Here is a 23,390-nt window from a genome sequence, read left to right on the forward strand (position 1 = left end):
ACTAACAGCATAAAAGATAGACCATTAAGAATTATACTTTAATTATAAATATAGCTAAAACATTTATTTAATTTCTCTAACCTAATATAATCTGGATATATATCAATTAAACATTTGGCTAAGTGTACTGCGTTTCCTTAAAAAATAATTATAATTTTGTATGTTAACAATTATAAATCTGAATGTTTTAGAGGTTATTTATTGATAAAAAAAGAAACAATTTATTTACAAAGCGTAAAATAATCTAGGTATAAAATATTTTGTACAAATTTTGGCAATTGCAAATATTAAAAATAAATTCTCGTCGTTTGTTCTAACTAGACCGAATATAAAATAATATAAAAATATAACAAAATTTATATAAGTATCGTTAACTAAATGCATATTAATGTACATGAGAAAATTACAATGGACAATGAAAACGATTCAAAAATGGTTAATTATTATTAATATCTAATATATTAAAATTACGTCCTAAAGAGTATGGATTAATAAATTCATATGTATTATATTTCAAAAGATCATTTTTTTTCGCATTTATAATTTACTTGTTAATTATTATGATATATTTGAAGCTTTTTAAAGAGGTGACAAATAAAAAGGTTCTTGTGCGTAAAACATTCCAACCCTGCTTTTTTATATTCTAAACTTAAAACTGAATAATAATTAATAAATTATTTATGTTTTAAATGTCAAATATATATTTTAAGGTTATTTTCAAGGTATGTACATTTAATCATTTAACATACACAACCTCTGTAAATACCTGCCTAAAATCAAATCACTCAGTCATAAGTACTTGAGGTGCTTTAATTGACTTAATTAAATAACTAATAGCGATAGGAATGAAAAATTACGCAATAGCTTTAATGTACTAATCCATAGAATTGTATATCTATAAAGTTAATCGCCTAACTAGCAAAAGCTGGACCATCAAAGATCAATAATAAGTCTAATGAAGATATATTTTTTTTAAATATTAAAGGCGCTAAATGAAGCGATCATAATAATATTATACTTCTTGATGAAAAGTTGACATATAATGTAAACTATTTATTTATTGGTAAGATTAAGCTTGTTTGATAAATGGTTGTGGGTGTGGAAGCGAGAAGACCGACGTCATGGCTGCGCGGCCACTCTGTTCCGACGAGCGGATTCGCGGGAAGCGTTGTGGACTTCAGCCGTGCGAAGTGTAATACCGAATATATCTTCATGGTAGCGATTTTCCTCCTAGCGAATTGTTTAAAATTATTGACAAATTATACAAATTGCATCACGTTCTGGATTTTTATTAGACTATATTAAATGTCTATTAAAACGCGAGGTGAATACGTAATTTACATAATTCGAGACAAATAAAATTTTAAATTTTATTACTTTAAACTAATTATGTAATACGATACAGACCTTCAATAGAAACATAAAGTTTTGCACTTGCTCATCAGTCATATTTCCATGCTTCTTTATAATTCCTTTTAATTTTTGGTGTACATCTTCAGCCATTTTGCAATCACCGCATACATAAAAGTGTGCACCTCTATTGATCAATAAATCATGAATTTCAGCTCCTTCTTGCTCAGCTACCTCTTGAACATACATCTATTAGACAAAACAATACGTGAATAAAAACAAAAATTGTTTACTATATCGTGTTATTCGTAGTTAGACAAACCTTCGGAATATTTTTCTCTCTTGATAGAGCCAAAAACACTTTCGAGAGTACGCCCTCGTTAAGAGCCTGTTCCTTCTCTTCTCGGTACAAATCCATTGTTTGAGTTCGACAACCGAAGAATAACCAAACGGGACCGATGTTTGACTGTGAACGTGTGTTTTGTAAAGCCTTACGGTGATGCCAGAATCCTCTAAAAGGCGCAATACCTGTTCCAGGGCCTATCAAAATAAGAGGCACGGACAAGTCATGTGGCAGGTGGAAATTTGGAGCACTGGAAAGGAAAAATGATTGATATATTTCTCGAATGGTAAAATTTAGAATAATTTGTCGGAAATCATAAGGAGACATTTACCTTCGAATGAAAAGATAAACTTCATCCCCAGATTTACGATCCATAAGATAATTTGAGCAAACACCATAGTGGACAGGACCTTCACCATCTGTTTAAACATTATATAATTCTGTACAGACACTGTTGATAATATATTTACCTATGAACGACAATTTAAGGCATAACAGAACATATTGAAGCTTAATTGATTTTCAAAAATATAATTTAGTCAAATTCCAACGACTCTATAAATTTAACGTTTGTAAAATATTTATTGTTAATGATGCTTCAATAAGAAGAGAGGAGGAGAGAGAGAAAGATGTTTATTTGTGTCGACTTCAAATTTACATTAAACCTGTTTGCATACCTTGGGTTCTGTATGTAACGACTGCAACGGTGAGATGTAATCGTTTCGGATGAGCGATCGGTGATGATGAGATCGAATAAAATCTGGGTTGCAAGGGCGAAAGAATTGCGGCGAGCAAAGATGCGCTTGGTTTTGCTGACTTAAACTGATCCAAAACTTCAGGTAAAGTTGGAAAGTTATAATGACGCCAATCTTCATATGCTGCTGGATCCTATAGTTTGATAGAAATTGTTAAAAATACATTTATTTTTCATAAAATAAAACAAACATTTATATTTGCATCGTTGTTCTTACCGTGGCAAGTATATTAAGATATTTCTTTTCATCATCATTGTCACAGGTTGTAGCCAAATATTGCAAAAGAATAGTCGTTGGTGGAGTTGTTATATCCAAAAATCTCGTGAATAAATCACGTACACTCACAACTGGTAGTTTTTCATGAGGCTCCCAAGATTTTACTGGACCTAAAGATTTTTTTATATATTAATTAAATTTAAATATGATTATATAACAATAATATTTACAATAAGAATAATGGAATGTTCAGCTTTATCAACAATTCAAATACATTTACAAATGCACTTTAACCATTGCAAACAATAATTCATTTAATATTTGCTCACCGCTTGATGTATGAGTCTCTTTCATAAGTTGCAATTGCAACGGTTCATCATAATTATCAATGTCCTTCAAACGAGCTAACAAGCTATCAACTAATTCTTTACGATTACAAGCCATTATACCAACATGGTCACCGGGATCGTAATTAATTTCACCCTGGAATAATTCATCGTGATAAATAATACATCATTAAGAGGCTATTTTTGTTTTAAGTCATGATTTTAAGTTGTACCTGAGGTTCCATATCAATAAATATGGTAGATCGTTCGGCACTCAGATCTCCCAAGTCTTTGTTTGCTTTGACAACGCATGTCACTAGCTGTCTATTGACCGCTGTTTGTAAGGCGTTCAGAAGAACTGGTGGCTTACAGGTAGGAAGAGCAAATCGTACCGTTTCCTCACTTAGAGCCACTGTACCTAGAGCTCGTTTAGCTTCTTGTAACGTTTCATCGTCGTCCAAACAGAAAGTTTCGCATGCAACCTAAACATAAGAATATGATTTTTCAGCGATTATGTAATGTGTGATAACAGAGATTAGGATGATCATCTTTCTGAAAAGGCAATGACGTGCATAGAGATACTTAAAAATAAGATTTATAAGCAGTCACTGATAAGATTATCTTGCTACTGATCTATTACGAAATAAAAATGATAAACACGAAAAAATGTGACACATACTATGACGATGAGGTTTATTAACAAAATAAATATTGTTTTAGCTCTGCGCAGAATCAATACCGTACGTATTTTACTAGAAGCAAATTAGAATAAAATATGTCAACCACAAAAAAGTAAATCCCACCATAATTAATACGCAAAAAACTTTAGTAATCGGAGTATTTAGCATCTAATTTGATATAAACATCTACACCGGATATTGCATTGAGAATAATGGCTATAACAATGGCGAGTTTGTCCTTGATCTTGATCGCTCGCTGTCGAAACCGACACGACATACCACACTGGACATACCGGTTTTAGCCGACTTAAAAAAAGGAGCTTATCAATTCGATTATACTTTTTACTTCGTTACCTCAGACCTCTGTCGCTTAAAATTCGGTCAAATTTAAATTTGAAGAAATAATTTAAGTTTTGTTAAATTTTTATATTATGAAAAAGGTCACAGTGTGATATGAAATTTAATTATTTCATAATTATACAAATAAAATTTCATGCAAGTTTCCCTGTTAAAATTGGATTTCAAACTGTGAAAAAGAAACTTACGTTGAAGACGCTGGAGGCCCATTTTCGAAAAGCTTGGTCTTGACCACACATCTCATCTCCTGTGGCGACATCGTGGATCCTTTCCCCGCCCAGATCACCAAGCAGGCGGTCGATATATTTCCCGAAGTTACAGAAGTTCGGGTAGGCACTGGAGCCGAGAGCAAACACCGCAAAACGGACGTTGCTCAACGGGCCGAAGCTGTCTATTGATGTCGCGTCAGTAGCGCTTCCTAAATTTATTGTGTTATTATTATAACTTATTTATAAGACTTGTAAGAATACTTTATATCAAATAAATATAGGATTTTTCGTTAACATAGATATAATAGTAAGTTTGAATTTACAGTAACATTGTGGGTTGTAAAGTTAATTAAATATTTTTTTAAATGTCTTTTTAATTCTTATATCGAAAGCGCTGAAACATTTAAATTCAACATTTGTGTATGTCGTTTTACATGATGTAAATCATTTATAAAAAAATAAAATTTATGTTGCATACATATAGCATAAAATATAATAAATTTGTATATTTCAATCCAATCATACCTTTCAGAGACTCGAGCCGACTGAGCTGCTTTGGATTACTAGCGGCATATCTTTGAAGTTCGATTTGACTATTTGCTTTGATGAACGATTTTGGCGTCAGCATTTGAGAGGCTCTAAAAAATTGTCCCGTTATAAATCAATACTGTAGCACATAACCAAGTTATTTTGAAAATCTTATGTTATTATTTGACTATTAAAAACTGAAATAAGTCTAAGTAAATAATATCTCAATGCTAGGCAAAGGTCTATGGTAGGACCAAAATCTCCAATGCTCTTACCACAGTTGTTTGGTAGAAATATTGCAGGATTACACCCAAAAACTTTTCCAAATTCGAATTTACTTATTTCAACAACTGAATTCTTTCAGCGCATACGTTTATGAGACACTAAGGCTCCATAAGAATATTATATATATTTACCATTACTAATTTTTTTTATCAAACTTACCCTGTACTTTCTTCACCGACTTGATCAGCATAAATCAGCTCACAAAGATGTTCTCCAAAAGCCTGTTACATATGTTCAAATATCAAATCAGAATAGAGTTAAAAATAATATTGTATTAAAATATCTCAACTAAAATGTCTATCGATAAATCTTATGTAATCTGAAACGGAATGCTTTAGATACTATATTTAAATTACATTCGATTCTATTCATATTAATAACAGATTGCTTTTAGCGATATCAACGCAAATTAAACTCGCTTTGTTTGTCGTTTCATTTATACGATGAAAAGAAACATGATTACTATAAATTAGACTATTATAGTTATCGAAGTAAAGCCATTACGCTTTTAAACAAAAAAAAATGGTTTAACATTAAAATATACAAAAGAAAAACATTGTTATAATGAAAATTGTTTGTAAAATTAACTTGCTTTAATTGCTGTTGCAGTCGTTAATGTTGCCAGATCAATTGTTCGATGGTAGAATAGAGGGGTAACTGTGGATTTACAGTTCCTCTAATATACGAATACCTACTTATAAAGAGCTCGTTGATGCTCGATGTATGATCAACCGGCCTAAGCTACACATCATTTAATCGATGTCAGTCTATGATATCAATGGTTTGATGTGGTAGCACCCTAACTAGTGTAAACCAAAATAAATATTGAACAACATCACATACATTACTCTGATCCCATTGTAAGTATGGAAAATCAGAAGTAACGACAGTTCCACATACACCCAGACCGATGACAACATAAAAAATAAAGAACTTTTTCTTCATCGACTCGGCCGGGAATCGAACCGAGGACCTCGTAGTGAGGTACCCATGAAAACCGGTGTAAACACTACTCGACCACGGAGATCGTCAAACCAAGTTATTACTCTTAAAAAAATACTTGAAATCATTCTATTTGTTTTCGTAGTTGCAATTCACTTGTATACATAGTTTATTACAAATACAATCACGTATCCAAATGTATGAGTATATTTCGAGATTATTATTAGCTTTCATGCATCGCTTTTACGACTTACATTCGTTTCTTAATATAATCCATATTACGATCGTTGTATATTATTTTCAAATAGTAATTAATCCCCCCCTCCTCCCCCATACATAAATTCAGGGATCCACCACTAATTAAGTTCAGGATCCATTAATACTCGAAGTGGATTGGGTGCGAAATTTATGAATGTGGTTTTCAAGCGTTTTTTATTGCTAGATTTCAAATATTTTTTAAATAATGTAGGAACAAAGTACATTTTCAAACCATCTGCGTCTACTTGTAATATTTCACTTACGTCACGGACCGTTATTAAATTTACTTTTCTGAATACGTAGATGCTCGATCCTAATTTATATTATGAATACGAGAGTATGTTTATTTGATATGCTCTCACGTCCTAACTACTCAACTGAGGTAGTGAATGTTAAACATTATACTTACAACGCCATTTTCTGGTGGATCACCGTTCCCGAAAGTTGACGTCACTACCAGTAAAAGCGCTTCATGCTCAATAGAGGTGATGTCGTAATCAATCATGCAATGGACCTGAAAAATATATTCTAATAAAATTCCAGTAATTCAGATGACGACACAGTTTCGTCGGCTTAGATTGTTTATCTGATAAATGTAATAGATTAAAATGATTCAAGAAAAAATTGATTTGAAATTTTGAATACTAATAATTATTTCAAAGACATCCTCTAAATTTTATTTATATAAAACTAAACTGTTTTACGATAGAGGAAATTATTTAAGTTAGTTCCACTATTCGCATTATGAATAGTCTCAAAAATTGCCTAATCATTGCTAGCAGAATTAGACGTCGACAATTTATCATTTGATTGATCATTTATCAACCACCAAATTCATTTTAAAGTGATATTTGAAAATAAATTAAACGTCTCAAAGAGCAGACAATTTACTTTGCAAAATAGGTTGTACCACTCACGAACTAACAGCAAAAAATATACTAAGCGTTCGTAAATACCTGGGCGTTGAAAGCATGTCCAAATATGACCCCTAATTCCTTTGCATACTGCTCAGACTTTCCAGTCTCGGTAGCATACAGAACGGTTGCCTTAATCCTCTTAGAGAGCGCTCGACCAAAGAGTTTGGATGTGAATTTCACTGCGCGCGCAATCTGTTTGAAGTGGAACTTTCTATTTATGGGCCTCTTGCCTGTGATCGGCTTTGACTTCTGCCATTGATGAGTCTTCCACGCTGGTTCCTGGAATTACTTGTGTGTAAGGAACGAATCTAATACTACGGAAATGGTTTTTCACTTATGAGTAGAAAAGTACAAAAGTATTGAAGTCAAGTAAACTGTAAAATTTATAGGCATTTTGTATACATGTATTTCCTCGAAAATATGTAAAAAATAAATAAGTTGTATTTACATGGAATTTAATTCTATATTACTACAACATTTTGTCGATTTATGATAGAAGTGTTTATACGTAAATTCAAATAACCTGATATTCATAAGCAGGTCGTAGGTAGTAGAGCGCCATCTCTTGATGAAATACCGGAGTGATGGATGAGGACATCGGCGGCACGATCCATATCCAGTCCGCTGGGCAGCCGGAACTAGTAAATATTTTAATATTCATAATAACATTCAAATATTCTGAAATCACTGATTCATTTTGGTAAATAATATTTGTGTAAAAAAACTAGGTACATATACGCTAAAATATTTTTCACCCACTGTTTTTTTTTTCTTTCAACAAAGTTAATAACCCGGTAATTTAGAATCGATTATTCAACTAACGCCTAAAACACTAATGGATTTGTGATCCATTTTTAGTTAACTTAGAATACTAAAATAATATGGAACATCGTTCTTTAAAATACGCGGCATATTATATATATATAACAGATTCCGTTTGACTTGTAATCAGTCCACGTTTGAGGCAGAATTTATATAAAAAAAAACGTTCACCATTACCGTTATTACTTAAGAATATTGTAAAGTAGAAGATTATAATAGAGACGTGATTTTTAACTTGGACATAGTTTATAGGTCGTAGAATAATACCGGGTATACTGGGAACGGCTTCTCACCTCAGAAACATCCACGAACGCAAAGTTGCGATTAAAAGCAAGCTAGTATTAAAAAAAGAAGAATTGGAAGTACTACGTTATACGTAGACCATAATTCTTTAAGCCGATAATTCGAAAACAATGCTTTTGACGCCGATACGTACATTTTTAATTAATTAACGGCCTTTTACTCAATTCACGCGTTCCATTTTTAAAAATAAATGAATTGTAAAATTATTCATAGCCGCATCGATATTTCTAAATTCGAAATGAACGATTATCTAACTAATCCATTGCATAGTTATATCGAAACAATAAACATCCAAAGGTCTAATTCATCAACCTAGATAATACGTGCAAACCAGACACAAACAGTCACACGTTTTGTTATCGCACATGTGGCAAAACAATCAAACAATCACAAGGCTTGTGTGATGATAGCTTAATGGTCGCAAGTCATCGTCTGCGGATCTGCTTGTAATAACGACGCCACAAGTTTACTTCGTTTCGAGCGTAAATATTTTGATTGTATCCATTTCAGTCATGTTTAAATCGATCCGCTGTTTAGACAAATTTTTAGTGTATCACTTGATTGCATAACAATTTTGGTGACTATGAAAACCGAGAATTTATAAATATGAGATTGATTAAAGAGAAAAATGTATTTGTGGTACTATTGCTGAATCTTACTGTTAGGGTATCCGTCTATCAAACTATATATTCAATACACACCGAAGTCTGTTTTCATTGTCCAAGTGCTTGATAAAACTTTCAGAAGCGGTGTGATGGTCCACAATTGTCGCATTATGCTGCTGGAAGCTATGAAGAACAGCCACGTTTACTTCCACCAACGCTTTGTCCTTCCATAGGGTAACTGGAGTTCTGGTGTCCAAACCCATCTTTTGGGCTACTTTCTGTTTGGAGTAAAAGTTAATTCTGTGAGTTTTAAAAAGAAATAATGTTTTTTTTTTAGTTAAAAGAAATAACTTCCTATTATGGTGGCTCAGTTAATCACATTTATTTTATACTAGTTGTCGCCCGCGGCTTCGCTCGCGTTTAAGAGGGTTGGTTGTCATGTGTTAGGCAAAAAAAGTAACATATGACCTTCCTTGGAGTTCAAACTTGCTTCATCCCAAATTTCATCAAATTCGGTTCATTGGTTTGGTAATGAAAGAGCGACAGACAGACAGAATTACTTTCACATTTATAATATTAAGTAGGGAAGTATAGATGATTGATAGTATTTAGTATTTCTAATAATAGAACACTTTATATTTTGAAGGAAATAAGTAACTACTTATCGCTCCCGGTTTCGCTCTCTTTTTACAGGTTGGTCGACAGGTGTTAGACATTAAAGTAAAAGTATGTAGCTTATGTTCTTTTTCTTTGGAGTTTAAGCTTGATTTATACCAAAGTTGATTAAATTCGGTTCAGTAGTTTGGCCGTGAAATAGAAACAGACAAACAGACAGAGTTACTTTCTGGCTTATAATATTAGTAAGATTTTAAAAAATAAGTAGGTGGGCCTAAATTTACTACCTTGGGAACATAAGAAGTGCCTGTCGTTACCCTGGCACACCCTTCACCCATGAAACGGAAGCACAATAAAACTGGCTATTGGAGTATGACGATAGAATATGGTACAATGTATAAGTACATACATATAATAAAATTGGAGTGGAGTGGAGTGTGAGTTTGTAATATTAAAATAAATGCTTTGTACTAAATGCATATGTATGTTTTCACGGCACATATACAAAATTGTCATTTTTTTCTGTCTGTCTGTTTGTTCCGGCTAATCTCTGGAACGGCTGGACCGATTTTGATGGGACTTTCACTGGTAGATAGCTGATGTAATAAGGAGTATCTTAGACTACAACAATAACTTCCGAGGTCGCGGGCACAGCTAGTAATTATTAAAATTACCTCCAACATGTTCAATCGGTTAGTGTCGCAAAAATTTCGACATCCGATTTCGGTACTCATGTACCAGCCATTGAAAGCATTCGCAGTGAACTCGATGCCTCCACAGTCAAAGCGCATGCTCGACACAGCGGGTAAGGCGTACCAGCGGAGTTGGAGCTCTTCAAACCACTCTTGCCTGTGTTTTGAATTTTGGGTTTATTATTATTGAAATAAATGTACGATTCTTCTTAATACGATATAATAATAATCGCCCTTACTTTATTAATTACTGATATCTCTTTCTGACGTTAATGGGGTAAATACTTTTTATATATATTTTTTTTTAAAGCACATCATGTAATGTTTGTGTCAATTACAGTTTTAAAAAATTTCAATTGGACGAATATGATATTATCAATTTGACAATTTAGTCACTCATTTATCGCTATTAAAAAAAACTATTTAAATTGTTCAAGGAACACTTAATCACAACTCTATCACCTTCTTTACAAGACATTACAGCCAGTTAACAATATCAATACCGAAGCATTATTGAATGAGCTCGGATTTATTGGCCATAAACACAGATTGGAGATCACTGGACAACACTTTTACGATAAGCAATCTGCTCTGTATGGACGCTATTCGCCTATTTGCGGGCCTTTACAAAGCACAATATGCATTCTCCGAGTTTTTTATGTCGGCATAAATCTGAGATGAAAAACGATAATAACGACATGTATCGTCTAAGTAGTATTTATTGTAGCGGAACATACTGGTTTAATCTGGTTATGGTAGTAAGAAATCAAAATATGATTTATACGTACGTACGCTTGTACGAACGCTTATTAATTTTACAGTACATATTACCACGACGCATAGTTTACGTATTGATTGTTAAATGCATTAAAATAATAAGCCTTAAATGCAATCATTGGTAAGAGTCATAGGAATGTGAAATTTAAAAGAAATTAAATTCAATAGATTTAGAAATATAGTGTTAATATTAATAATAATGCTGGTGATTAGAATCATTTTTATATAATTTGTATGTGGAGGATTGGCTTCATTTCAACAATAAACTATTCTTGAAATAGAATTATATACATACGTGGGGTGCGTCATGTGAATCTCCATGACGAGTTCTCTTGGAATTTCGAAGTAGTCAGGATCTTTTCCATTAGCAGACAGAACAAGAGGAAGTATGTCCCATGCAGTGTGTGGAGGTTTCCATCCCAATTTTAGGCAAAGCTATGGAATAATAATAGGCATTTTGCTGGTTAGCCAATGGAAGTGATAAATATAAAATATAGGTTGTATAGTGTTGTTTTCAGAAAACAAAATACCCTGGACTGCCTAGAACTGAAAACACCGAAGAACAGACGATATGGTTTATTTTTAGTTTTAAAAGCCAGGAGGTACGAAACGATTATTTCTTTTCCAAGGTATACTATCTATGAAATCACAAATTGTATTTTGCTTTCGCTCACAAACGTTCTTTTAAATTTAACAACAGAGGTAGTACGCAATCTGATCCTGTTGTAAAACTAAACACATGATCCCATAAAAGAATAACTGGTGCAATGGATAAGAGTAACAGGAGTAATAAATTTATGTTTATTCCTTTTGTCAATGTTATGAGTATCACATTGTCTTGCAGTTTCGTTGATATTTCCGAATGTACACTATATTAGAGGATACGTATTCAGACTTCAGAGGCAACAGTAAATATTTTAACATCTTTGAATTTATCCCAATAGTGTATTTAAAGCGTACCTCAGTAAACTCGCAGTGCATTGGATCACCCAAAACAGTTCCATCGGGCTGTTTATATCCAGCGTAGCTAATCAGTTGGCTGTTCCATATCCTATAGTCATGTTTTCCATCCGTACGCTGAGGAAAGACGGTAATCGCCGACCTACCAGTGAAATCACAAATGTTTAATTAAATAATTTATACCAAATTACATACTCTTGACTTTACAGAAGATATGCCAATTTTCTGACCTTATGTTTCCTTTATTGGTGCTGTACTTTATATGATTGCAAAGAGCTTCAAACATGCCACTGGTAGTTGTCACTTGACGGCAATCGAATACCTGATCGAAAAAAATATACGTATATATATAAATATAGATATTTTGAGAGATATTTCGAAATACAAAATCATAATTTAGACTAAAAATATTATGTATATAATATATTACATAACAAAGAATAATACAATCTTCTTGGTTGAATAAAATTTATCGCTGCAATAACTTTAATCCAAATAGCAGTTACTTTTACTGCAGCTCCCAGTAGAAAACAATAATTGTAAGAAATCGGTACGTGAGCTGATTTAAATGTAAGTTCGTCTGAGACTGGACACGAATTCATATTTACTAAAGTCGTGCACGATATATCTTACTATAAAGACTGTTACTAAGAATACACCTAAAGCTCACAAAGAAAAATTATACAAAGCACAAAGTCTTCGCTAGAAAGAAAAGGATATTTCTATAATAATACAATGCGGTGAAACATAAAAGAGGCACAAAGTCATGAAGCATTTGAAATTGTAAACGTGTGATCAAGTCAGTAGGATCGCTTTACTGGTTTCTAAAACTAAAACAGAGTAGGGTAACACAGAGAAACAACAAAACAAATTATTATTTAGTTTTCTGCTTTCAGAGAAACACAAAACAAATAATTATTTAGTGTTCTTCGTTATACATTAACCCTTATTTAAGTATATTACGTATTCTATACTGGCTTCGAGTTTCGCATTTTTTTAATGTAATTGTTGGGCAAATGGGCTACCTGATGGTAAGTGGTCACCACCACTCATAGATATTGACGCTGTAAGAAATAATAACCATTCCCTATATTACACCAATGCGCCACCAACCTTGAGAGCTAAGATGTTATGACCCTCGTGCCTATAGTTACACTGACTCACTAACCCTTCAAACCGGAACACAACAAAAGTAAGTATTGCTGTTTAGCGGTAGAATATCTGATGATTGGCAGGTACCTATCCCAGACGAGCTTGCACAAAGCCCTGCTACCAAGTGTTGTTTACTTGGTAGCAGGGCTCAGAGAATCATATAAATGACGACGTACATTTGTAACAAAATGAGTCACTCGGGTCTATTTAAATCAGAAAATATATCAATCAAGTTGATGAGTTTAACATACGTAGCAGATAAACCAAAATTCAGAATTTAAATTGAATCCCGTTGAAAATAAAACACGATGTCCTCATTCACTTTATAAAATTTTGAGAACCGCGAACGAACCGAGCCTCCGTGCAGATTAACCAAGCAATCTATTTAAGCAATGTAATTACGAAATGTACTCGCGAACATCAGAGAGACTTAAAAGTGGTCCCGCTAATTCCGATCTAAATCCCACTCATTCCACTTCAGCCGATGGGAGCTGAATGAAGGCAAACGAATAAATTATTCGTAATGTCGTTACGTCGGCTGCGACTCAATCAAGCGAGCTAATTAGAAAAATATTGAGATTCAGCTCTTTTTAATGGTTGTAGTCTACGGTGTTTAATTGCCTTAAGCGATTATTCGTTTAACTTGATATTTAGTTTTCGTAGCAACAGTATGTTGACGACACTTTTAAGTGACTCAATATTGGAACAGTCTCCAGTTTTGTTGAGAAAAAGGTTTGGCGATTGATCTTGCTTTATAAAATATATTCATATTTATTTCATTCCAAGTGTAATGTAATGGTTTGCTCCCGATTTTTCCTTTACCGCCGAACGCAAGATATATAATTATAGCATTGCATTCGGATTCATTTGTCATTGAATTGATGAATACACATTTCTTACAACTTGTTTAGTTTTTAATATAAATGATTTTAAATGAAGGTTTGATATCTAATTGGAAATTATTTAGTCTCTCAAATGAATCTTAATCATTGTTAAGATTCAAATCTCAGCTAAAAATGTGTTCCATATTTTTTAATGTTTTTTTTTTAATTTTCAATTACAATCAATTAAATAAAATATTTTTGTGGTCAAGGAAAACATTATTATGCCCCATTTGTATCCACCTCCAAACCTCGACAAGAGTAGAGGAGATTTTGCTTGTGACATTTACACACAGTTACTTAACTTTTATATTTTTTGCTATCAACGAAGTTTTAAAAGCAGTTATTTGATAAAAATAAATGTTCTTCTGAAGTTGTTGAATGAAATGTGACCATGTAGAGTAACCATGATTACTGCAATAAAAACCAGAGAGACTATTGTGTGCGTAATTACAGATGAAAAAAGGAATTCCACGAGTTTTAAGTACATACATTTAGTTCTATTGTAAGTTCAATTGAATGTTTTTCAATACTATCTATTAAATTATTATATTATAAGATTGTTTCGAAATCACTTTTTTTTTAAATAGCGTATATAATATTTATAATTTAACGACAAAAATATTTATGTACTTTTTGGTGTTCAAATTAAAAATGTGTATTTTAAGACTTGTAATGTAATGTTAATATATATTTAAAGTCAATATGATCTAAAGTGAAATAATATCAACATTTTTGACTAAAATATTCGAAATTCGAATCACGTAGAATATTATAAACAAATTAAATATTACAAGACATCACGAAACTCGCGTAGGATTTTACTAATATGTCGTTGTCCTAATGTACTTCGGGTATAACTAATCCGCCTTAATATTTACATTGGAACCTTAGACTCTATGGTGTAATCAGTAAGACTGAAAATTAAATGGTCCATCGAAATTACAAATAATCGCTCTGTAACGTCATTTGCTACGTGGTGACATAATATTGTAACATGCTGGAATAAACAGACAAGTACCATGACTAATTACTTACATTTTGTTATATGTCATCTGGAACGCAATTAAAGTCTATCATTGTTTATGATATTCTTGTCAAAATACACCATCTTTATTCCATAATTACAAAAAAAAAAATTAATTCACTACCAGTTTATAATTAAGAAATAAGTTGATTTTATTTTAGATGTTCTAATTTAATGTAACCTGATCGGAATTTAGATTCTATCGGTAAGAATCAGCAAGAAACTCATTAGTTTTCTTACATAGGTATTTGTTTAATTAACCACAATTTAATTATTATTTATCCTGCACAAAAATCAAACAATGCTAATTCTAGTTTTTTTTTTTATCGAGCAATACGAACTTCAAACTTTAGAAAAACTCGTCGAAATTTAACGCGCGTTAAATCGCGAAACAAATCAAGTAGTATATTCAAATATAATTGCATGGCTCAATCTTTGAACATCTTTGTGTGAAATAGAACAAGCCTATGATTTGTTAACTTGAACACAAGAAGTATGTTAATCGAAAGCGCTTTTAAATTGAGTTTGGAACTAAGAAACTTTGTACCAACGGTGTTTCATCAGCACCGTGGAAGCGTAACGATTTTTTTACTTAACTAAGACACTTTAACAGTCAAAACAAACAAGTAATTGCCTGTGTTTTTGTATAGGCGCGGGAAATGAGAATTTTCTCATTAGAGTCGGTAAATTCGTTTAGTTTCTCCGTGTTCGCGGTTATATACGAACCGCGTAACAAGTATCGACGTAATTGATTTTCACCTTCCTATCAACTTAATAGTAGTAACTTATCTACTTATTTGTTTCATTGGTTTTAATGGTTAGATATTATACTTGGTGTAAGGGCTTCATGCAAGCCCGTCTAGATAGCCAACTCATATTTTTTTTTTGGCCCAAACATTTTCTTGGAACGTATTAACATAAACAAAATTTGTAATACAAAAGAAAGCTAACCTAGAGCGAATGCATGTGTGAGTAATTTGATTATGTATTTTGTATTTATTAATTTACACATCATTCCAAATTTAAAAATCATTGTACTAAAATGACCAGTGTTGGTACCAATGTTTGTAATTAGTTAATAGATGAATTATACGTACTTGTAATTTCGACCATTGTATTCGGCCAATACACCGGCTAGCGTTTCTCCAAGCCAATTTAGCTCCGAATACTAACTCCGTAGTTGTTAGCTGGTAGGTTCCTGTCTTGGCTACCTCTTCTTGCACGGTCTTCCAACGAGCCTCATGAGCTACGGTATTAGCCCTATTTAAACATAAAATTAATAATTTTAATACATTAATACTTTTTGATCTATATAAATATTCTATAATAATATTATAATTAGGTAAAATTTGTTTGTTTGTATGTATCGGAACTAATGGTCCAATTCTATTTTCTTTTGCAGAAAGTTACATTACGGTGCGAAGTTGGGGCGGGTCGTTAGTATAACACAATATATAAATATATACTTATAAAATTTGTTCAGACTAATTAATTTGGAACTAAGGTTGATTTTACAAAGTAAGATTCCGCCATGTAGGATTTTTTGAAAATTTTAAGAGGGAAAAATAGGATAACATTGTATGATTGTAAGCCGTACGGATGGACAGACATGTTATAAAACTGATGAGTTTCTACCGTTAGTTTGGTTGAAATCATTCTGTTTGCATCAGTTAGTCCATGTCTGAGCTATACTTTGTCTCATATGGGTGGCATACTGACAAACTGTATAAAACGTAAATAACCCAAATTTAATGAAGATGCAAACAGGCGGGTCAAATAAGCTACCTAAGTTAAGTGGTGTCTGTCTATAGACATTGGTGTTAATAGGCACCAACTTTTCAAACTGAAATTTTATGACCCCTGTGCCTGTAGTTACACTGGCTTATGCATCCTTCAAACCGGAACACAACAATAACAATGTGACAGATGAGAAAGATAATAATATTAGTCGTGTCAACTTCGTTCAGATGTTTTGTTTAGTTAAAAGAGAAGCGCCAATACAATAAAAGTGTTTTAAAATTATCTTGTAAATTCTTACACTCCTTTTTTAACCATCGTCGTTACGCCTTCTGTGCACGAATTTTATAATATTTTCTAGTTTTATTTTTGTCCAATAATACTAGTTTTGGCGCGCAGCTTTGCTCGCACTTGAGGGATTGTTTGTCAGGTATTAATTACACAATATTTTTATAAATTATAGCCAAGTATTATTCTGATGTATTATGATAACATATAATGAAACTAAATAAATAGAGGTCAGACGCTATGACGTATACGTTTTTTACGTACGTAATGTAATCGCGTTGTTTTTCAGCACAGATTTGGTCCTAAGGACTCCAATAACATATGCTAGCAATTACAGTTTCCGGCAGCTGTTCCATATAATTTTATGGTTTCAATTATTCTGTTGAGATTTGGTATGGTAAATATAAAAAAAAATCACACATAAAGTCAAAAATTGCGCTTTTTATTTATATATGAATTAGCTGAATCCACATTAGTCAAAACATAAATGCGTTCAGACGGAACTATTATATTTTGAAAATAGAATAAAAGTCGAAAAAGATTTTTAATTAGCTTAGTGTTTATGAAGTACCTGTAATCACGTCAAACGAATTATACCAGATTTAAAATATAAATCCCAAAAACTTAAATTGTGATACACCAAAGCACGCAGATATAAATATAAAAATAAAAATGCGATTTATGAAAGTAAGGACGTGCATATGTATTTACGGACATACTTGCACGATAATTCAGTATTGTATTATCCTTTCCATCTCCTAATCAGGACTAATCCTGGAGACACCGTAGCCGAAACGCGAATGATGTCATTAAAGGTTAATCATGTATCTATGTAATGAAACATACCTTCGTATAGACGCAAAGTATTGACCGAGAAAATCCTTGGCATCGCTTAGAACTTCTTCCGAACTTCTCGGCACGTCCCCGCGTCCAGGTATGGCCATCAAGCTACCCAGACATGCCTTCTCGTTGCATAGCGTTGGCTGTTGACAAATGTTGTCGAATGAAAATATGCATTTAATATTACTAATAAAATAAATTAAAAAACAAAAGGGACGTCAAAATAATCATTGTTTAAAAATCGCTGTAAACTTAAACATTCAAATTTAAAATAATAATACACATATTAATACAAAAATAGCACGTAATAGTGATGGCCGTAGATGTACCACTGCTTGGCAAAGGACTTCTCTTCCTTTGAGGAGAAGGTTTATAGTGAAATTAGACACATGCAGGTTTTCTCACGATATTGCCGAGCACGAGAAGAATTATTATGATGCTTGCCTTGATTTGAACCCGCAATCTTCGGTTAAGATGCACGCGTCCTAACTACAGGACTAACTCGATTCTCACCGTGCTATATTTATACATAATAATGGTAGCGAAAATACAAAAGTTTCTTAAAACGTTATTATTTAAAGAACCATTGACAAAAGCTTTGATCCCTTGGGATAATATTATATTAAATAAAAAAAAATATTTATCGCGCTTACGTCAGGGCCTATTTGTAGTTAATATCTGAAAAAACTTGTGGCTTTCGACATCCATATCGAAAGATACAGAACGGAGCAAGAACGTGTAATACGAGTAAAATATCAGAGTTAAATTGTTTACATAAAAGGAGCACAGATGACATCGAATTTTGTCAAAAACTATTCAATAATTTGTGTCGTCTGTGAGTTTCAACCCAATTTTATTTTTAAAAACTGTATATTCGCGATCCTATAATAGCGTTCCGCGTTGTTGCAACTACTCCAAAAACTGAAGCGAATATAATGAAAACATAATAAAATTTATTTTGGTTTTTGTTGAAAACACTTGGAATGTTTTATTTATTGTTAAATATTTATAAACAATTGTATTTGATATGTAAGCGTACACATTTTACATATGTACAGATATTTATTTTATTTTTACAAAATGCCTAATTTGATCGTAGCAATATGTATCCAAAAATTTCAGTCTTTAAGTTTCGATTCACAACCGTGAATGCACTTAAGTTAACCGCTTAAAGTTAGTCAATTGATTAACATCCCATCGATTGATTTTTGTCCTAATAATAATAATAATCATTATTATTATTATATACCTTTAACCACTACTTTACGACAATATATATAATATAGCTACTATTTACAGTATAAAATATTACCGTGTGAAACGGTAAGAAATATTAGCAAAAGTTTTACCGTTGAATTGAAATTTCGTTCCTTTGATCGGAAATAGTCTCCAGCATACGCAGCAGTACGCCATACTATAAGTACCTATAGTATCTATCAATACTTATGTTATGGATATGTATATATCCTTGGGAACTAAAATGTTCCTTGTACTCAGTTACACGGGCTTATCCATCCTCCAAGCCGGAACACAACAACAGAAAGTATTGTTGCTGCTGAATATCAGAAGGGTCACCCTTCCTAAATCAGTTTGCGCAAAGCCTTACCACCGAGTGAACAAGTTTGATTTCAACGCGCTTCCCTGTGGACCTATGTATGTAAAAGTCATTTAGGCCACTACTTAAGAAAGGTACAAGACGAACCAGTAATTTTTAACGCAAGTGAAATATTAGTATGAAGCCTCAGTTACTTACTCTATAGTTATAAAATTGTTATAAAGTAAGCAATTATACAGTACAATAATAAGGTGATAGAAATATATAGGAACCCTTAAGAAAAGAGGTCTTTATCCAAAAAAAAGACATTTAAGAGTTTTGTGATATATTGATATAAAAACACAAAATACCAAAACTTATAAACGACAACACGATGTTCACATAATATGAAAGAATATGTTTTTTTTTTTTTTTTTCGATGAAACGACTTTAATTAATATAATCATTAAAGACTTTTTTATATTATTTTATTTTAAATACATAGAAACAATGTTCCTTATCACATTACTATCTTAATGAATACTTGAAGTAAGATATAAAGAGTACTTGGATTTATTTAAACAGATTTTTATTAATATGGTATGTTGATAAAGGGGTCAATAGTGTTTGGTAATAAAATATTTCTATAACAGTTAGATATATTGTTATACCCATTTAACAAAAGCAATGTTACAAGATAATCATTATCAGTTTTGAAGTGTCGGTTTCTTTGGAGTAAAGACGTTTTGTCACTACGATATATATGTAGTTTGGTATTGTGTTTTTTTTAAACAATTAGGAGGCAAAAAAGGCATTTTAATTTTAAGTGGTCACTGTTGTCCATAAACATAGGCACCGTAAGAAATATGAACCATTCCTTAGAACTCCAATATGCCATCAACCTTAGAAACTAAGATAGTATGTACCCCCCTATACCTTACCTTATACCTACACTGGCTCTCTCAGCCTTCAAACGACTACTATATTGCTTATCACTTTTTGGTGTCAGAATATGTGATGAGTAGATGCTACCCGTATCTACCCATATGGGCTTAAACCAACCCCTAGCACCAAAGTAAGACGAGTACATCTTTTTCAAAGATATACATCCCAAAAGTTGGTTAAGTGTGTAAATTAAGGTTATATAGCTACAGATTTTAGGTTCGCATCGCATCGCAGATTTGGTTAATTAAATCAATAAAGGCTATTTCTAACAGCAACCTAGAGTTAGGAATTAATTGTGTAAATATTATTCAAGGCACTAGGAAATAGCAGATAAAGTCATTAGGCCTACGCCTAGTCTCTCTCTGATAGTTTCAGATTTCCGTTCTATTGGACTTTATAATGAGAATATATACGTATAGGTGTAGGGTGTGAGAGAGAGTGTTCCTGCATTTGAGTACAATTGTGCATTGTAATATATCCTTTCGCTTAGTCAGTCTTTGATGTTAGCCGCCGTTGAAATTTGGCCGGGAGGGCAAGACTATTAAAAATAAAGACTAATAAATATTTCTGGCAAGGAACATAAAACTGATTGCCATATATGATCACCGAAAAACTGACCGTTGACAATTAATTTTATTGCCATCTCTTTTGTGCTATAATGTGTAAGAAAAACGCCAGAAATATTGAGGCACGACCATTGTTTTAAAATATATTTGTACAAATGAAAACAGATTATCTGAATAGTATAAACCTAATTATATAACTTACCTACCTCATAAGTTGAATATAATTTATATTGTTTTTCTACAATTTACGTTTCTCGATAACTGGTAAAGTAAACTCGAATATTTGCAATATAGTCGGGACCATTCTGTGTCGCTGCTTAGAAGCTTGCAAAGGAACATTCACTAGTTCGTGTAATACATTTCTTGCTGGCATTAAAAATTAAATATTGTTTTTTGGATAAGCCGCAAGGTAAATGTTCTTTACAAGACATTTAGAAGAATTCTATGAGAAGTATTCGATTGATCGGTATGAATAAACGTATTGATTCTTGATATAACTCGTTCAAAATAATTATTATGCAAACTACTTAGTTGAACATTATTTATGTTGTTAATTGAAATTGTTACTTTATTACACAGATAAGATGTCGCGTTTCGGAATAAAGTTAAGTTTTAATTTATTTATAACATAATATTTTTTAAGCTGATTGTCGGTATAGTAAAAAAATATTGCTGTATGTACCTACGGTTTACGTCAAATTAAAAATTAATCATTCCAAAAAATTCCGACGTCTTATTGAAGAATTTGAATTCATTATTGATATTGAAAATTTAATTTAGATTTTTTTATCATTAGTGTCATAAAAGAAGAAAAACAATTGAGCCTATACTGAGTAGAAGTTATATGTGCCCAAAATCTTACAAAATGCAAAAACCCTTCAATCTAATAAGCAATATAAATTTCCAAAAGATTTGATTTGATAGCTTTAACACTTCTTGAAATGCAACAAAGAATTACAACTCTACATACCTAAATCGTATTTTTCGCATTACTAGAAAGTTACCGAAGGTAACTCACGTATAGAAATAACCCCACGAACCAAACCATCATTTTAATGTAATTAAGAACATAATTCTTCATATGCTAATTTAAGGTACCCAAGTTAAAATATACTTATGGTTTCATCTAAATACTGACAACCGAAAATTCGCTTCGAAACAAACATCATTCCACTAACCATACACCTGGTAATTTATTTATGTTTATTACGAAGTTGTGTTTAGTCTGCATCCTAAATATTACAGCAAAATATTGAATAAATAATTACTGTTGAAACTTATCGTCACGTTCGTGTAATGTTTCTGAAATTATGAACCATGAAAATTATGGTTTTGTTTACGATAGAATTTTATATGCTTTAATATATAACATTCATTCATAGCTACTGTTTACTAATATAGTCAATGATCAGTTTTTTTTAAATAAATATTCTTACATTATTAATTTTCTTTTCCTACGAAATGACATTTCGAAAGTATGAAATAGAAGATTTTAAATGAGGAATTTACGAATATTAAATCAGAATATGTAGATATTCTGATTTAATATGATTAGCAATTATTGGTGTAAAATTTTACTGAAATTATTATTTTAGGTTTACTAATTATTCTACGGATATTATAAGAGATAATTTATACCAAAAAATACATCTCTGACTCTCAAGCATCGCCTATAACAAAGCAAAATACTTGAACGTAGTTACTAAAAATTTGACAAAGATATTAAAGAACCAGTTCTTGAGTAAACAAAGTGACGTACCGTGTCTTGAGTATTTATAATAACTTAGTGTCATTTAATGGTTTAACCCTTAAAGGTTAAATGATTTTCATTTTTTACTTTCATTGTATTTTAATATTTTAAATAAGGATTATTTCACTCACCACTCTAGGGCATGTTGTACCATAGAGTCTATCGTACAAATATTCACTAGACTCATAATTTTTCAATACTTTCGGTCTTATAACTTGTCGTGGCTGTTTCTTGTCAAGCTTCAAGGTTTGAACTTTGATTGCATCCTCTTCCAACCCTTGGCCGTTTCCATTATTGACTTCGGCTAAAGCGAGATGGTCGATGGGACATGTCTTGACCTCATTCGTCAAACCAGCGACAAGATCTTCATCATTCGCGATCACTTCCAAGGTATTGTTGATAACCGTTTCGGAATTTTGTATAACACCGGGAGCCATTTTGCCAGTTTTGACAAGCACTGTCCGATAAAATATTGTTGTAAAGTTAGGAATTTTGAAATAATTAGTAATGAGGCGCAGGCGCATGCGCGGCGCACTAATCACAAATAGGTGTTACCGTTGTATTTATAAGAGTTTTATCGTCTGTGACAAACTCCACGCTAGTTTGTTTTTAATATTTGCAAACAAAGATTCGTATGTTGACTTAATTAGTTCAGTTGTGTTACACGAGAAAAAAGTATCATCCTCGTTATATTCGGTAATTTCTTTGTTTTTCGATAGTTTTTATTCGT

The 23,390-nt window shown here is 32.2% G+C and overlaps 1 protein-coding gene across 1 annotated transcript; it reads right to left on the reverse strand.

Annotated features, from left to right (window-relative positions):
- Window positions 1-191: 191 nt before the first annotated feature.
- LOC125064481 (nitric oxide synthase-like protein) lies at window positions 192-23,184 on the reverse strand. The gene is made up of 22 exons (XM_047671547.1): window positions 22,792-23,184; window positions 17,872-18,008; window positions 16,098-16,260; window positions 12,171-12,262; window positions 11,941-12,082; window positions 11,276-11,415; window positions 10,186-10,360; window positions 8,993-9,174; window positions 7,690-7,804; window positions 7,206-7,445; window positions 6,659-6,763; window positions 5,209-5,270; window positions 4,762-4,874; window positions 4,216-4,445; window positions 3,224-3,472; window positions 2,994-3,147; window positions 2,665-2,834; window positions 2,371-2,581; window positions 2,025-2,112; window positions 1,673-1,943; window positions 1,408-1,599; window positions 192-1,230 (listed from the first exon to the last, which is right to left on the reverse strand). The coding sequence occupies exons 1-22, from the start codon at window positions 23,182-23,184 to the stop codon at window positions 1,120-1,122; spliced, it is 3,735 nt and encodes a 1,244-aa protein (XP_047527503.1). The 3' UTR covers window positions 192-1,119.
- Window positions 23,185-23,390: the final 206 nt, after the last annotated feature.

This window comes from Vanessa atalanta, chromosome 6 (genome assembly GCF_905147765.1).
Source record: "Vanessa atalanta chromosome 6, ilVanAtal1.2, whole genome shotgun sequence".
NCBI lineage: Eukaryota > Metazoa > Arthropoda > Insecta > Lepidoptera > Nymphalidae > Vanessa > Vanessa atalanta.